The sequence below is a fragment of the Lygodium microphyllum genome, chromosome 30 (genome assembly GCF_053477565.2).
Source record: "Lygodium microphyllum isolate KBCC chromosome 30, Lygodium_microphyllum_v1.1.10, whole genome shotgun sequence".
In the NCBI taxonomy this organism is placed as follows: domain Eukaryota; kingdom Viridiplantae; phylum Streptophyta; class Polypodiopsida; order Schizaeales; family Lygodiaceae; genus Lygodium; species Lygodium microphyllum.
This window is the reverse complement of record NC_141164.1, coordinates 28,382,384-28,400,807: the sequence shown is the minus strand read 5'-3', so window position 1 is coordinate 28,400,807 and position 18,424 is coordinate 28,382,384. Positions and strand designations below refer to the sequence as shown.

Genomic DNA, 18,424 nt, shown 5'->3' with positions numbered 1-18,424 from the left:
ATACAAACCATCATGAATGTCAATTGAGATGTTAAAGAAATGCTCTATTGAGCATAGAAAAACCATGTACCTTTGTTAGAACTAAACGTGATAAAGAGCCTAGGCACAATCCAGGGTTGGAAAAGTCCAAATTACAGAATAGAGTCATAATCAACAAGCCAAGCAAGATATAATTTAGACAAGTACAATTTAATTAGCTGGATTTGATTTTAATAATGAGGTTATAGTGTCTCTTGAATATCTTAGGGTTCATCTAGTAGCAAAGAGAAAGGTCACTCTTGACTTTCTTATCAACGAAGGGACTAATCACAGTGCTTGGACTATGATGCTTCAATAGAGATTAGAAAACACAACCTTGTGTCAATAAATACTATGCTCAAGTCACATAGGGGTCAGTCACATTCCTCACTAGGTAAGTGGTGGATTATGCTAAGCATGGAGATTGAAAACATTCCCATCTCATTATGAAGCTACCTTGTGCCTACATTCATAGGTGGAAGTGCCACAAGAGTCTACTTTTTTGGATCCCAGACATGGACGAAGCACCACGACAAAAGCAAAACCTACTAGTGGACACTTTAGTGTCATTACAATCTATTATGAGAATTATAAAATGTAGATAATGTATATTAGCATCACATGGATTTAAAAGCACATAATCTTGTGCATCCTTCAAAGAGCAAAATATTTTCTTCATAACTTACCAATGCTTTAAACTTGGGCTATGCATGGATTCAGTCGCATGTGACATTGCAAATTGGGCATCTAGCCTTGTGTCTTAGATATACAAAATATACAAAACCACGTTTTGATATAAGGATGAAACAATTTGATCATCTAGGTCTGAAAGAATAAGACATAAGCCAAATTGTGTAGGAGTAGCTACGAGCTTACATGCATCAAAACAAGATCTTTTCTTTTTTTATTTTCTAATTTTTAATGTTTGGGCATAGTTCACCATTCTTTTAGATCCATCAAAATCAAATATTCTCAACACATTATACAATGTCATCATTTTTCTCTTTAAACTAAATGCTCAAGTATAATGTAACAGTCTAAAGTCTCAAATTTCAAAAGTAGAGTGCAACTTAGCCTTTGTCTAGCCTAATAAGTAACAAATCATTCACAAATAAATAATGAGCAATAAATTATCCACATATAAATTGATGACCCATAGAGTGCCATTATCTTTCTTGACATAGACTATTACTCAAACTATTGTGACAAATCATAAACAAACAAGAATTGATGTTGTGAAAAAAAAATATAATGCAGCATGAATGCATTTCTATTGTTTGTATAAAGTTTAAGGTTCTTCCATACTATACGTCCTTTAATTAAAAAACCAAAAGGTTGCAAAATGTATACTTGCTCATACAAGCCACCATTAAGAAATGAAATATTTTTCTCCCAAGTCCATTTCAGTATTGTTTGGCCTTGTTAGTGGATTCTCTCTCTTCAAGCTATTATTTACTTAGATCAATTTCTATTAGCTAACAAGTTAGAGGGTAACATTTGTTGTTGCATATGAGACCATGTAGAATCCGAAGCATTCAAACCCACAAGGCATAAAGCATATTCTGTAATCTCCAAGCTATCTATGCATGTTATCCATAATCTGGATGCATCAAATAGTAGTTTGATTGGCATTCTCCACATTGGCAAGTAAAATGCTCAATGTATATTTGTTGTCAATTATCATTAGGCCTATCATGTGTTTTCACTAAAGTAAGATTGAGAAGTGTAGTCAAATATACTCTCTCTTACTTCCAACACTTATAACAGTTATGCTTCCTTTATTGTGATGGGTTGGTTTGATAGGATTACGTTTTGAAGATTGAGAAGTGTAGTCAAATATACTCTCTCTTACTTCCATCAACTTATAACAACTATGCTTCCTTTATTGTGATGGGTTCTTTGATAGGATTATGTTTTCTTTATTATGAGGGGTTAGTTTGATAGGATAGATGTAACCTTTTTATTTTAAAAAATAGATGAGTTGATGTATTATGTATGGGTTGCACTTCTAGTTAAGATTGATCACGTAGTGTTATATGGTAGGAAGATGGTTTAAGTGTTACAAAAAGTATTATTTTCATGTATAATTTAGCATAAGATAAAGAAAGCTTAAAACTCTTTAGCAAAATACATGAAAATTTATGTTAATCAAGCTTCAATGGTAAAAGGGGATGAGTTATAGGTCAATGCAATTTTAGGTTTCTAAAACTCATCCTTGAAGATTTAAGTGAAGATACTATTTTTAATTCATTTGTTTTGAATATTGATTTGATCATTAGAGACGCATTGCATTCACCTTGTCAAAACATTCCAAAAAATCAAAATGAAAAAATTATGGAGACATTTAAAATAGAAAATACCATTGTTCATAGAAACACCATTTTAATAAAGTTCCTTACAAGAATTTTCATAGATACAACAATAATTTAGCTTATCATTTACTATCTCATTTGAGAATAATAAGAGGCACCATAATATGAGCTCAATAATGGGTAAAACAAAGTTTTGGTTGTACCAACAAGATATGTACTTTATCATGTTACTTGTTAAGGATAATGTGGTGGAACATCCCGCAATAAAAAAAAGACTTTGGGTATATGAACATAGAAGCAAATCAATTTCAATATATTGGAAATCTAGACTTGCAAATGAAAGAAGCAAGGAGTGCAAAATTGATGAGGTGTCAAAACATCTTATAATGCAAAAATTATATTTCTTGAATTTCAACACTTGCCTTGTAGTTATAAAAGAACAATCAATGCTAGAGAAAAAATATGGTGCTTATGGAAATGGTAGGATTCGTGGTAAAATCACAAACTTTGCCTTGCAAATTATTTAGGTTTGTGCAAACTCAAACTAAATGTCAACACAAATCTAAATTGTAAAATTTTCAAATTAAATTTGTGTTTTCCATCATAGGTCATATGCACATACTTTTATGACCATTTTCCAAGCTTGTGTATGAGCTTGTGGATATTTTTAGTAAACTAAACCTTCAATATAGATGCTATACCTTTTAATAGCTCTATCAAAGATAGTGCATTATAAAGGCACCATTAAAATTTCGTAAATGTTGAAAAATATGCTTCTATAATAAGAAACCAAAAACATATTTTTAGAAACACATTAAAATTATGAAAGACAAGTATTGCTTTTCAAATTACAAAATGTATCTCACAAGTAACTTTGTTACAAATTTTTTTGTCTCAAAAAATGTAAAAATTTTATTCAAATATAAAATAAGACAATGTAATTGAAACAACTTGCCTTAGAAGTCACCATGGCCTATATGCTCATGATATAATTATTGTCAATGGTGTAGAGCAAAACAAGAATAAACACATGTCAACATGATGTTTTTTAAAAAACTTACTAGTAACAGTCATAGGTTAAAAGTGAAAAATAGAAGAAAGACTAAAGAGAATAATAATAGAAGAAAAAAAGACAAAATAAAACCTTTAGAATTTACAACAGAAAATAAGTTATACCTAAAGCAGAAATGAGAACCAAAAAAACAAAATACTTGATATGCAAGAATAATAGTTGTATTATCTTCTGAAACTTGACAATGACATTCGAGGTGAAAGAATGATAACCTAGTCTTGTGACTCCACATGAAATCTTGCAATATACGCCTTCAAACAATCCAAAAGTATACAAGTTAGCTTGGCACAAGTTGTCCTCCAGGTTGAAATGATTCTTCTTTCACTAAATGCCATGCATAATTGATGTTATTAGCACATATCATATTAGAAAACCCCAATGAACATAACTAAAATGTAACAAAACTTCTCAAGCACAACATTGATGATAGCAATTATACTAAAGAGTACCACCATCATAATTTGATGTTAACTTTCATTAAATTACTTATGATGGTGCTAGCCTTCATTCATTCAACAACTCCTAAATTTTGAAATATCTAATGTTTTTTATGAAAATTTAAGTATTTGTGTGTCGTTCCCATGTTCTTCACAAGGACACAATTACATGTAACTTATGCTTATTTCCCTTTCAAGTTCACAATACTTCCATATGTTGATGACCTATATATTGGCAAGGTTTTAACATAATTACTCCAAATTTCTAGTCACAATGATTAAAGATAGCATTTTGGTGAGAATGCTACCATGTTACAAGCTCATGGCAAGCACTATTCAAAACAAACTTCTGGACAATATCATAGCTCTTAATGCAGTATTTCATCAAACACGTATAAACAAGCAACACAATTCTAAAATCAACTCACCAAACAATGTTGACCATTTACATTTAAATCATTGTTGGATGAACTAATCTATGTTGGACATAAGGACTTGGATCTAACTTGGTTATGAACTGTCTAAAATAAAGGACAAAATGTGATAAGTAAATAAGTTGTTATGAGCTTTTAAGAATAAGGGACACAAGCCAACAACTCCTAGCTCAAGGGGTAACAAAATGGTGTAAGAAACCCAAGATCAAGGATTCCATTCTCATGGGCTATGGTGAGGCACCATGTATGATAAAAGTGATTTGGCTCCTCGTGGCTCATCACCAAGTTGGACACTAATGGGACCACATATATGAGTTGGTAAAAATCATGGATTTGGGGTGGCCCTTGATTACAAGTATCAATGTAAGTGTAATATATTCAATTAATAGAAATATCTATTTGCATCTAAAATAATGGACAAAAAGTGATAAGCTGTATATCTATCGCACCACATTTACTGTTTATAGTAGAAAAGTGTGAATGCATTAGTGCTTTCCCACTAGTTTATATGCAATGATTGTTGAAACACTATAATTGTGACAAATTCAAGCTGGTTATAAAACATATTGGAACATGTGTCCACTGCAGAATTGCAAAAATAACAGCATAGACATCCAAAAACAGATCATTAAACATTTGAGTGATCAAACATCCCTTAGAACTTTCAAGTTCCTAAGCTACACTACTTATGAAATGAATATATTGTTGTGAAATAATTCTTGGATAGTGTCAAATTCCATGAATATCATTCGTTTTCTCCCATGCATCAAATTATGGAATCAGAATCCACAATCAAACCCCTTGATTGATGCTAATTTAAGGTTAGGGTCTTACAAATCATTGGAGGGAATTACACTAAGTGAAGAATCCTGAAGTGGGGTTACCCTTAAGTTAGTCTAGATGTATTTCTTGATGTTAACCCATAAATTTAGACCCTGAATTTTATATTAGATTAGTGTCTTCATTATGCGTTGTTTGATTTAAACAGATGGTATTGTAGACTTCCTAATAAATTGCAACCATTTTATAGAGGGATAGACACAGAAAGCACTATTCAACTTATCATGGCATCAAAAAGCACACTCATAAATCCATAATTCACATGCATGCTCTACCGTAATGCATGTCTCTATAAAAATAACTCTAATACATAACATGGTCGAAGCAAAGCCACTTAGGATCTTAACCAAACTGTAACCCCTGTTTCCTTTTCGGTCAGTTGTGCCTTTGATTAAATGCCCTTGCATCGCCAACTGTCTAAATAGTAGAAATATATACATCTAACATCCAACTGTGGAAGTTCAAATATAACTCCATACTGTGCGATTACCTGGATTTTACGAAGGCATCCACTTTTCTCAGGGCAATCCAGACTCTACTTTTTTGCTTCCCATTTCACTCTCCTCCAACCTCATAGACTGGTCCCATCCTGCTTGCAAGCATTCAACTTATTATTAGGGGTACAGGCACAGACACAAAAGCTTACTGATTAATATTGCCATGGCGATGCCAAAAAGTCGAGCACGGCTAGAAACGGACTATGCTTACCTTCATCAAGGGATAGGAGAAATGAATTACAAATTGCCTAGCATATCTTTGTGAGATGCCAGTATTCTAAGGTTCGAGTTCTTTGGAGAACGGACTATGCTTACATTCATTAAGGGGTAGGAGAAATGAATTACATGTTCAATTACCTAGCATATCTTTTTGAGATGCCAGGATTTTAAGATTTGTGTTTTTGAGATGCATCAAACAGGAGGGGAGAATCAGGCACATGGATCATCTATGTCAATCATAACATTAGGCATTAGAAAACTGCACAGCTACTGTGTGACTATGTGAAAAGAATTTCTACTGTATGATGAAACATTACAAAAACTATTGGAGATAACTTGTCTTATATCGTCTTAACAAAACTTCCATTTTGTGGGTGATCATAATGACATGGTACAGACTTCAGAGTCATTGGACCAAATGTAACTCGTGTCATTTACTTTTGACCCACACCCAATAGTGTGGAGCTGCGAGATAATATTTTCCTAGTACAACTACAAAATTGATTTACTGTGCTAGCATTAAGACAGCTTTCAAGAAGATTTGTGAGCACTTTCGACCAGATGTCATATGTTGGAGAAACTTGTTCTCTCAATCCACTGCATTGGTCACACAGACGTTGTAGGTAGACCACTGAGTATTCAGACAGATTGTCATATCAAGAAGCCAACTTCAGACCACGACTAAATTCAGCATAGAACGATACTGATACATTCGAGATTGTAGCCTTCACAATGGTCAAGGCAAAGTTAAAGTGGTGCATCCTCACTTCTTGAGATTTGAGATCCTCCTGATATGGGGAGTATGTTATATCATTAGATTCAGTAAACAGATAGAGCAAACAATAGGTAATGAACTTCAACATGGAAACTTAAAAGGAACACAGTATTTAGTGAACAAAAAATCATCTTCTCAGAAGTCGTCAAACCTCCAAAGCTGCCATGGCTGATTCTCTACAGATAGATGCAATATCTGCACCAGTATAACCTGCTGTTCGCCTTGCAAGTTCTCTTTTATCTACATCTGATCCACAAGGCATTTTCGCTGTGTGAATGTTAAAGATTTGCAGTCTAGCTCCTTCATCAGGTGGTCCAACATATAGCAGCCTATCAAATCGACCTGCAGCAGAAGGTAGAAATACCCAGAATTCAAACACAAAATTGGTTAGTTTAGCAGTGATCTAAATCTTGATCCTTGAAACCATGAGATGGTTCGCTATGTTCCTAAGCAATTGCCTGGGCGCAGTAGAGCTGAATCAATCTTGTCAGGACGATTCGTTGCAGCAATCACTGTAACTCCTTTCCTAGAGCTCAAACCTGTCAAGGTAGAAACAGGTGATAATTGCAATGATGAAGAGGAAAACATGCTTGAAAGGCATCTTAGCTCTCTTTTAACCTGCACCATATTCTACTTGCACATTGAAAAACTGGTATACCCTGTACAATTTTAAAGTCTGCCTCAAAGGCCCATTAGAAACCCTTGTGGCCCTACTTATGTGTGTGAATGATAGTTTGAATTAAGTCTAAGCATAGCCGAATGCATCAAAGAACATGCGCACAGTGCTTAAATAAAAATGTTTGACAACCTATGTTATGAGCAAATAACAGTCAGCACCCACAGAATTTAGACAGTCATCAGGGAAAGCAGATCTCATTGGCTTAAGAAGGCTCCTGATCAATCCATACAAAATCCACTATCCTGAGAACAAGGTTTCTCCTTTAAGGATTTGATCCCCCTGTTGAGGAAGAAAATGTCACTTGCCAAGCATAGTTGTCTTTGGGAAAAAGTGACAGAGAAGTTGAGCTTCGTAATCAGTGCAGTTGTAAACTAAATTCCTGCAAAGATATTCTCAACGACACACCAATGATACACAACCAGAATACGTGTGTGTTGAATGTAGAGGCACATACTCAAATTAATTTGATGTACACAGGGAAAAGACAAGACAAATATATTGTTTTCCAATGCCAAAGTTCACAACCCCCTATGATAAGCAAATCTGTATCAGCCTTTAAATTTCCTATTAATCTGACCACTCAGTGATTTCAATGATTTCGATCAGAAATGAAACGGGATGGGGAGTTTTGTGATAGATTTTGTTTCAAGGAAAGCAGATCAAGCACACAGGTAGCCTGTACTGCTAGAGCATCTCGCCTGCTCAAAAGCCCTACTTCTGAAACACAATGTTTGCCCATACTTTTTATACATAGTTCTTTAATTGTTGAGAGCCTCTACTTCTGAAACACGCTGTTTTGAAATGCATCGCTTAATTGAATGTGGGAACTTTGAGAGAAACACTCAAAATGGCACACTATTCGAGGAAGCTTAAGGAATACCTCTGACTTGTCAGTTAGGAGGCATGTGAAGTTTCATGCCAATATTGGGCCTTTATTCAGGCAAAAATCAAGTGCTTATTTGAAAAAGTTTGAAAGGATGACTTCAAAATTCAAATTGACTCTCAGTGCCAGCCTTCTACCCATGCAAAAATCAAGTGCTAGTTTGAAAAACTTTGAAAAAATGGCTTGAAAATTCAAATCGACAGTCAGTGGCAGCCTTCTAGTAGGTGAAATTGAACACAGAACAAGCAGTACTGCAACCTAAGCCTCTGTATAATAAAGCAAGCTTGATTTTTTATCTTTGCATGTTGTCAGTGAAATAGAGCTATCTTTAACAGGAAAAGACCTAGTTAATATCAATCCAAAACTAGAGACATAAAATGGTCATGCATCTTGCTTCGGTGAATTTCCTGTCATTTGGACTGCATCAACTCATAAAAGCACCTTGCAGGCCTGTCAGGGCCCAGACATCAACAAACATGTACATCAACAACACACACACACACAAAGGTTACAGAAAGTAGATCAGTCTATGTTTATCGAGTCTAACTGAGTAAAATGTCAATTTCTTCAATGTTTGGTAGGTCAAAGTGGCATACCATCCATTTCAATAAGTAGTTGGCTGATAACCCTGTCCCCAACAGAAAGGCCACCACCAGATCCTCGCTTAACAGCAAGTCCATCAAGTTCATCAAAGAACACCACAGAGGGCGCTGCTGCTCTTGCTCTTTCAAACAAAGCGTGAACAGCCTTTTCAGATTCCCCAACCCATTTACTAAACAGTTCAGGTCCCTTGACTGCAATAAAATTCAGTCTTCCTTCTGTTGCTACAGCTCTGGCCATGAGAGTTTTGCTACAACCAGGTGGACCATACAGGAGCACCCCTGTGGGAGGATGTGAACCAATGCGAGAGAATGCTTCACTGTGTCTTTGGGGCCATACCACAGCTTCTTGCAGTTTCTGCTTAACATCCTCTTGGCCTCCAATATCAGACCAACGTACTTTAGGAACTTCAAGCATCACCTGTATACACCAAATAAAATAAAAATCTCAAAGATCTCTCTCTCTCTCTCTCTCTCTCTCTCTCTCTCTCTCTCTCTCTCTCAGCCCCTTGTCACCTGCGCCACCTCAGCCCCTCGTTACCCATCGGCCCTGCCGTCAGCTCCCTCGCCATCCCACAGCCCCTCGTTGCCTGCTTTATCTGCACCACCTCCTGGCCTGCAATGCCAGCCTTTCCCGCCATCCATCAGCTCCCCAACCCCCACCTCTGCAGCCCCCAATTCCCTGCTGCCATCTCCTAGTCCCAGTCCCTCCTGTTACAGACAGTAAACCTGTCATGAAAATGGCTGTTCCTCACATACACTGAAATGGTTGTCCTGTATTCTGAACTCTGAATTGAGCTCCCCCACAGGCCCAACACAACAAGACGGAGTTCGCCCCCAAAATGGAGAAGGTCCAGATAGAGCAGATGACTACCAATGCCATCAACAAAGTCAAGGAGTATGACAACAGATTGAGCATAGTGAACAAGCAGTTGAACGATAAGATTGAAAAGCTGGAATTGAAGATAGAAGCCCAAGATGGAAAGACTCAATCACTTAGGCAGCAACCAACTGAAATTCAGCTCAGCCCCAATCTAAAGGAAGGAGAAATTCTACCCACATCAAAGAGGAAGTACAGCAGCTCCAAACAAGGAGGAGGAGATGACAAAGGAGGCTGTTTCTTGGGCAAGGATGCTCAAGAAAACCCAACAGCAGGCAAAGGAGGCGGAGCAATGGATTCAAATTGCAAAGAAGGGGAAACACCTAGCACACACACCTACAACAACCATAATCAATGACACATTGGACGAGGAACAAAAAAGGAAAATGAGAGCACTCCATGTTTGGATGACGGGGCTAAAGATGCATAAAAAAGTGGATGAGAACACCAAGAAGCTATACACACTAATGAATATTAAGAAAGACATGCATGTCTCCGCTTGGAGAGTGGGCAAGAAAAGCATAGAAGGGGAGAGCTCAAAAGATCGTGCACACATCCTCCGCTTCCCCACCATGGAGGTTAGGAGAGACTTCCTAGCTCAACACCGTACATTGAAGGGGACGGTGAGTTCTTGGGTGACGACCTCACACCAACCCAATTAGCCCACATGAGGGAGTGCAAGCCAAAAATTAATGCAGCCAAGGAGGAAGGCAAACTCACCTTCTACAAAGGAGGGAGAGTGGTAGTCATGGAGAGATGCCACAAATGACGGTGTGAGACCTATTCGACCAGCCTTGCAATGGCAGTTTGGAACTGTAACGGAGCGCTCCGACTGGATGTGGGAGCTTTTGAGGAGACATTCAGAGGGAGAGACATAGTGTTCTACTCAAAGGCACATCAAGGACCACATACCACACTTCCACGAGTGGCATGCTCTAGGTGGGAGTCAGCTTGCAGGAAGGAGACACGCACAAACCACAATAATCACAGGTCAAGAGGAGTGGCAATGCTATTCAGGGAGGAGCTACAGCAGATGATCTAGGTAGTCCACAAAGATGAGCAAGCCGAATACATGTGGGTGAGAGTGCGTGGTGAGGAACACACTTTGTATGTTGCCCTATGCTATTTCCCCCCTATGATGTCCTGATACACCCTACCCAAGGGGCAATCACCATATGTGAAGAGATAGCATTGGGTCAACTAACCACAGACAGGCACAAATACTCTTTAGACGCCTCACTCGTCGAAAGAAGAGAACATTCTTGGCCCAACTAGAGCAAGACCTATATCAGTTATTCTTGAGCTAGGGATTCTAGAGAGGCTTGGAGGCTTTTCAAAGAGCATTGCCCAACCACACCTATTACATCCACTACTACATGGGAGAAATATGCAGCTAGTCTTTATACTGTGGAGGGTCAGCCGCCTCTTCCTAACCCCCTTGAGCCTTGTTCAAAGACCACTTTCTTTACAGAAAGTAGGATCCGAGAGGCCATTGACAAACTTAGCAGAGGAAAGGCACAAGATCATGATGGACTAGTAGCCAAGCACTTGATCCATGCTAGAGATTTAGTGCCAAGATTTCCAGCTTACATGTTTAAGAGAGCCATGTGTGAAGGCCTACCAGAGAGCTAGAGCACGAACACTATTGTGCCTATCCTCAAGTCAGGCATCCTACTTTACCCAATAACTATCGCGATGTCTATCATGGTTCGGGATACATTGGCTGAGTTATATGCTTCCATCCTTGAGCATGAGTTAAGGAGGTGGGCAAAGATGTGGATTCTTAGACCACATGGACATGCTAGCTTTAGAAGAAGCTTCTCCACATTGAATCACATCCTCAAACTCAGCAATCATTAAGGAGGGAAGGGTCCATGGCCAATGGACCTACTGCTGCTTTGTGGACTTCTGCAAAGCCTTTAACACAGTACCAAGAGACAAGCTAATACACAGATTGCATGCCATGGGAGTATCAAAAGAGCTCAGTTGGGTTTTTGCCACTACATGAAAGGATTGTAAGCAGAGTACAGACACCTAAGGACCTTTTGACACCTATTTACTCCACCATTGGGGTGAAGCAAGGATGCCCTCTCTCTCCCACATCATTTGGCCTATACACTGATGGGATTGTTAATTATATTTCACAGGAAGGAGATAGAGGAGCTCCGCTAGCTGGCACCCGAATACCTCTCCTATTGTATGCAGATGACATTGTATTGATAGTTGACTCTCCCAAGGGTCTACAGAGACACTTGGATGCATTAGACTCCTACACTTTGGACAGTGGGCTTTCAATGAACTTTGGTAAAACCAAGGTGATGGTATTTAATACTACACCGCAGTGGATCGGGAGATCGGCACCTAAATTCACATATGGACCTGAGGAGGTAGGGAATGTGGACTCTTATACATACCTAGGAGTCTTATTCATAGGGCCCACCTTTTCTATGCAAGAGGCAGCACCACTAGACTAACTCACGGATACACAACACTAGGTGGTTTGGAGAGGATGTGCTCACAAGTGTTGTTCCAAGAACCGTACACCAAGCTGTGGCTCTTTGATACACTGGTCACATCCACACTACTCTATGGAGTACAGATATGGGGACCCAATCTTGACCACCGTAGCAAATCAAGGCACACTTATGACGGATAGAGGTCAATGGAGAAACTCCTAGTGTCCATGACTTTCAAGATGATCAAATGTAAGGCCTCAATTCCACATGAGATCATCAAAGTTGAGCTAGTTGCTACACCGATTGTGATAGAGACCCTCACCCGATCGGTCACATATACATATATAGCCTATGGGACTTACCCAAACACAAATATGCACGGTTGGCTCTTGATTCCTCCAAGCAGCTTGCCAGAGATGTTAGCCTAGTTTGAGCTACATGGCTTTAGCATGGACAAGTTACCCCCCTTCCACTACTCCCTTGATGCACCATCTCTTGATTTGAGCAAGTTAGAGATTCGTAGGATCATCAAGATGGATCTTACCCAATTGGATATTAGGTATCGAACATAGTTGATGGCAGGGTAGGAGCTTGGGACAAAGATGGCTTTCTACCATGAGCATTTCCTTTGTACTACAGATGATGGATTTATTGTTCACTCGAGTTACATGGACACCCACATTTCCCATAGGACCAAATGTACTATTAGCCAATTGCGCACCTCTTAACATCAGCTAGAGATCCCACCAGAGAAGCGCATGTGCTGGACGTGTCAATTAGAGCCAAAGATAAAGGAGCATTATATCTGCCAAACCCAATATATTATGAGATCTGTGGCCGTGTCCACTATCTCTTTAGAGACAGATTTGGACCACTATCCAGAGTCATGGATTTTACCAATCAACAATGCCTTGGCCTCTTCCTCCTTGAGATATCACGGCTTCGTGACATGAGCCTCAAGAGTACTACTGCTCCAGGATACCAAGGCCCATTACACACATAGCTCACAAACTTCTTTGCAAAGGAAAGAGACTTTAGTAAAGTTACAACCCCAGTCCACACAAGAGACTCTCTCACTGCCACAGTCCACACAGAAACAAGGAGTACTGATTGATCAGGTAGTTCAGCTTAGCCAATCCAAATGTCCTAGGCCTCCACACAGACATCAACGACACCTTCATAGGCGGATGCAAGGGATTATTGCTCGAGCTAAAGCTAGGCCTTACATACCCACATGAGATTGTACCATCTACAGCTCATTGTTACTAGATAGAGCTCTATGTTTTACACAAAGTCATAATTAGTTTCCTTTCTTATTTTGCTTTGTGCTACATATTTTACCCAGACACTTGTACCATCGTACACATGATTGTAACTCATGGTCTCATAGGTCATTTTGGCCTTCGATAGATGTTAATGTCATTTCATCTCTCTCTCTCTCTCTCTCTCTCTCTCTCTCTCTCTCTCTCTCTCTCTCTCTCTCTCTCTCGTAAAGAGTTATTATATTTTATCGTGTCCATAGTAGAAAAGAAAATGTACAAAAGTCAAGGCAAGGTCACCAAAGAGATCGCCCAACACCAAGAAACTAAATCATCTCTGGTCAAGATCTATGTGTGTGTGTGTGTGTGTGTGTGTGTGTGTGTGTGTGTGATATACCATACCAACACCAATCCTCACTAAATAGAGCTAATCGTCAATGCATCATTACTCGAGCATACAGCTAACCATGTATTACTTCATACATCTACCCTACCTTGTCATATCCCTATATGGGCATTGTATTGCACATAGATTTATATTCCTTTGCTATTTGTATACCATTGATCATCATTTAGCACGTCACAGTTTGAGGTCTAGTGGCAATTACCTTTGTATACAGTTTTGTCTCATATCCATTTATGCCCTCTCTCTCTCTCTCTCTCTCTCTCTCTCTCTCTCTCTCAGGCTTAGGTTAAATGAATGTATTTATATCAAGGCTTCTCACCAGCCATGAAAATCCTAGTAATCACAAGTTAAGTCAAAACGCTACCAAAACATAATACACAGATATCATGTAGGTAGCACAATCAAAGTAGATCAAACAATATCCAACCAAGTAACAGCCATATCAAGAAGGACCACGCTTGCTGGAACCGTGGAAAAGTATTTGCCATGACAATAAGGTCCGTGTCAAAAAATGGAAGAGATAGGGATGATTTGACTACAAAGTATTAGGTTAGGGTTTAGCAACACGTACACTTGCAAACACTCATAGTGAACGAGTGAATAGCAAGAGAGAAGAGAGTGCTAGATGGTCATATCCACTATGTGAGAATGAAATGAAAGTGCAACCCCTAAGCTACTAAGTACTACACCCACTCTGGGTGTTCACATGGGGAAAAAACCCTTCTCTAGCTAGAAAGAAAAACGTGTCCCTGAGGTAAAAAGTATTCACATCAAAACTTGCGAGGAACACGATAAGTGGAGAGTGTTGGAAGGTCACATCCATTATGTGAGAATGAAATGAAAGTACAATCCTTAAGCTACTAAGTACCACACCCACTAATGGGTGCTCACAAGGAAAACCCCTTCTCTAGCTAGAAGGTAAAAAGTGTTTGTGAGATAAGGAAGTATTCACACTAGAACTTAGGAGGAACATGATGAGTGTAACAAACCCCCCTCGAGCGAATGATGTAAACATATACACGGAATAGGCAGATCAATCCCCAAACGGTATCAAGCTGAGAGCCTTGCGAAAGGCTTAATGTTGGGATAAAGGCTCTTTTTTCACCTCCATGTATAGTACACGTGCATAACATGTGAATACACCCTTACGTGCCCAAAGTATAAATACATTTTATTCTTTGTGTATCAACACATTGTTGGTACACCCAAAATCGAATCATACTTTCACTCACTCTCTCTCTCTATCACTTTTCACTCCTCGAACTACTGCTCACTCCTCCAATTGAGCTCCAACAACTGGTATCAGAGCACAGATTGTGCACACTTCCTGAGACCACAGGCATTAACTGTCAATTGCAAGACTAACATGCCACAATCAACTCACGAAAAGGTCAAGCAACCAGCAGTGACCAACGGGTTGACAGTGACAGGCGTTGCCACTCCCGCAACACGACACCTAACGGGTCAATGGAACCCCCCATCCCCCCCCCCCCCCCCCCCCCGCTTTTTTTAATTAGAATTTTCTCTAATTTTTGAATATTCCCCTTGCCTTAACAGGGGTTCAAACATTGGAAGCACAGTCATCAATTTTGTGCAAATTTGAGCCCGAAAATTTGGGGCTTTTCCCAAATTTGATCCTGTCTATGCCTGGCAATGATGTTTGTGTCAAAAATTGCAGGTATTGTGAATATTGACCTCAATCAAATTGGGGATTTTGCCAAATTGGTCGGAATTTCGCTCTTTCGAGTAAAATTTATTGACATTAGACCTCGAAAAATTGGGGCTATTCATATTTTGATGAAATTTTGCTCAGCTGGGACAGATTGGCTGACATTTATGCACAGTTGGATCTAGATTTTTGGGGTTTTGTGCAGAATTTAATTTCTGCAGTATTTGCCCATGTGGTGGCTGGTTTATGTATAAACAGCAAAGATTTATTACTGTTTGAGGAAGAATAGCAATGTATTTGCTGGTTCAGCTTGTGCTTCTGCAATTCAGTGCATTTACTGTTGTGTTCGTGATAAAAATGGCTGCAACTTCTTCCAATTCACACATCAAGAGTTTCATGGAAATCAAACAATTTGATGGTCATGACTTTGACCTTTGGAAAGACCGTATGCAGGGCATATTGTTCTTAAAGGATTGTGAGGATGCTTTGCAGGTAGATAAACCCACACAAATGCCTGATGCAAATTGGGCCAGAGTTAACAAAAAGGTTGTGGCTTACATAAAGATGGGTGTCACTGATGACATTTTGACAGACATTAAAGGTTTAGATATAGGTTATGCAATATGGGAGAAGCTAAAAACTACCTATGAGATCACCACACCTGTTAATCAGGTGCATTTAATGCACAAGTTGGTGAATATGCGCTGGATGAGTCAAAGCCTGAGCACTTGAGTGAATTTACTGGCATTTTAAATCAGCTCAAGGATGCAAATTTGAACTTTGATGATAAGTTGAGGGCGATCTTTTTGATCATGACACTACCTGATTCTTGGAAGACCCTGGTGGTTTCTCTTAGCAATAACCCCAATCTCTCATATGATGGTGTGAGGGGTTTAATCTTGAATGAAGAAATTAGACGTATGTCTAGTGGAAAAGGCAACAACTCAGCTTATAATGAAAGAGCTAGGGCTAAAAAGAAAAATGCAAATGCTGGACAGAGAAACATAAGCTAGAGTAAAGGAAAGGAAAAGAGTGACATTACTTGCTATCAGTGTGGTCGGAAGGGCCACAAGAAGCCTGATTGTAGGTACTACAAGAAGGAACAAGAGAGAAAGAAGAATGCAAGAGACAAAAAGAAAAAAGAGGATAAGGCATATGCATTTGAGGCAGCCAAAGGCAAGAAAAATGCCAATGTGGCCTCTAGTGTAGTCATAGAGGAGCTCTCGAATATAGAGGCTGATGTATTATGTGCAATTAGTTATGATACCCTTGTATGTCACATGCAAAATATGCAGATTACCAAGGCTGATGTGATCGATGCACTTTTGTTAATTGATGATGGTGTCACTCAAACTTGGATTGTAGACTCTGGTGCCTCTTTCCATGTAACTCCTTGCTTGGAGTGTTTTGGTATGTTCAATGCAGGCAGTTATGGAAAAGTGTACCTTCAAAATAACCATGCTCACAACATTGATGGGATTGGGACTGTACACTTGTCTATAGATAATGAGCAAGAGCTTGGGTTGAAAGATGCCAGATATGTGCTTGACATCAAAAAGAGTTTACTATTTGTTGGTCAGCTTGACTTGCATGGTTACACTACACTGTTTGGTGGTGGTTTGTGGAAATTAAAAAGGGGTTCCATGCTCATTGCAAAAGGAACCAAGAAGGACACTTTGTATTGTTTGCGTTGTAAAGCTTTGAATGGCAAGTTCCTTGCAGTTGCTGAAATTGGTTGTCATTTGGAGTTGTGGCATAAGAGATTAGGCCATATGAGCCAGAAAGGACTTGATGTCCTTATCTCTTTGAAGAGAGTTGATGGAAGAGGCTCTAAACTTGACTTTTGTAATGACTATCAATTTGAAAAGCAAATAAACCTTGGACTTAGAGCATTCTGATGTATATAGTATGCCCGTGAAATCGTTGGGTGGTGCTGCATTGATGATTGTTCCAAGAAGATTTGGGGTTTATCTGTTGAAAAAAAAAAGTGAAGCGTTTTTTATTTTAAAAACTTTTTCATGCATTTGTGACCACTCAAACAGGTAGAAAGCTAAAATGCTTGAGAGCTGATAATGGGGGTGAGTTCACACCTACTGAGTTTAAGTCCTTTTGTGACTTGCATGGAATTAAAAGGGAGCTTATAGCTCCTTACAGCCCTTCTTCAAGTGGGGTGGCTAAAAGATATAATAGGACTTTATGTGAAAGAGTGTGGTGCATGTTGTCCACTGCTAATCTCCCTCGTGAATTTTGGGAACAAGCACTTAAAATTGTGTTCACATTTGCAACCGCTCTCCAAACAGGTCCTTAAATAATGGCTCCCTTAGGAGGTTTGGTCTGGCAAATCGGCCTCATATGACCATTTACACATATTTGGCTGTGATGCTTTTGTGCATGTTAGAGATGAGCTGAGAAACAAACTTGACCCAAAATCCACCAAAGGCATTTTCATGGGCTATGGTGATGAGGGTGAATTTGGCTACAGAGTGTGGTTACCTCAGTCTAAGAAAATTATTCGCAGCCTACAGGCTCTGTTTTTGGAAAAAGCCAAACGAGGCTCTACCAAAACCAAAACCTGACCAAGAGATCTCAAAAACACAGGAAGGAGATGCCAAAGATGTGAAGGGAAATTAACCACCTCCACCCAGATGGGGTACGCCTAACTAAGAACATCTTGAAATTCATCCATGGGTCTCACGGGACCATACGAACTAACTGACCACCTAAAAACAAAGGGATACACTACATTATGCACACGAGCATCGAAAGTATGAATGAGAACCTCGAAACCCTTTTACTGCATCATAAATCTCCTCCACAAGAGGGGGCCTGCACTTGCCCATTAGCATCATTCTAATGCACATTATGATTCAAAAGCCATGACTGCAGCCATGCTCTGATACAAGTAATCGAGGGAGTCCTTCTGTGAAATAAAAAATGGCTGCCCTATCATGAACCGCAGCAAACTGCTGTAACACTATATCTATTCCCA

At 39.1% G+C, this 18,424-nt stretch overlaps 1 protein-coding gene across 2 annotated transcripts in view; it reads right to left on the bottom strand.

Moving 5' to 3' along the window:
• Positions 1-5,785: 5,785 nt before the first annotated feature.
• CIP111 (Cam interacting protein 111) overlaps positions 5,786-18,424 on the bottom strand; it is a 52,733-nt gene continuing 40,094 nt past the window's right edge. Inside the window, exons 11-14 of one of the 2 annotated variants that reach the window (XM_087673081.1) lie at positions 8,763-9,186; positions 7,063-7,143; positions 6,756-6,946; positions 5,786-6,617 (exon numbers count right to left, since the gene is read on the bottom strand). In XM_087673081.1, coding sequence (XP_087529207.1) covers positions 6,486-6,617; positions 6,756-6,946; positions 7,063-7,143; positions 8,763-9,186 — 828 coding nt within the window. In that variant the 3' untranslated portion in view covers positions 5,786-6,485. The remainder of the gene's footprint in view (positions 6,618-6,755; positions 6,947-7,062; positions 7,144-8,762; positions 9,187-18,424) is intronic. The other variant, XM_087673082.1, reaches the window with a different exon arrangement.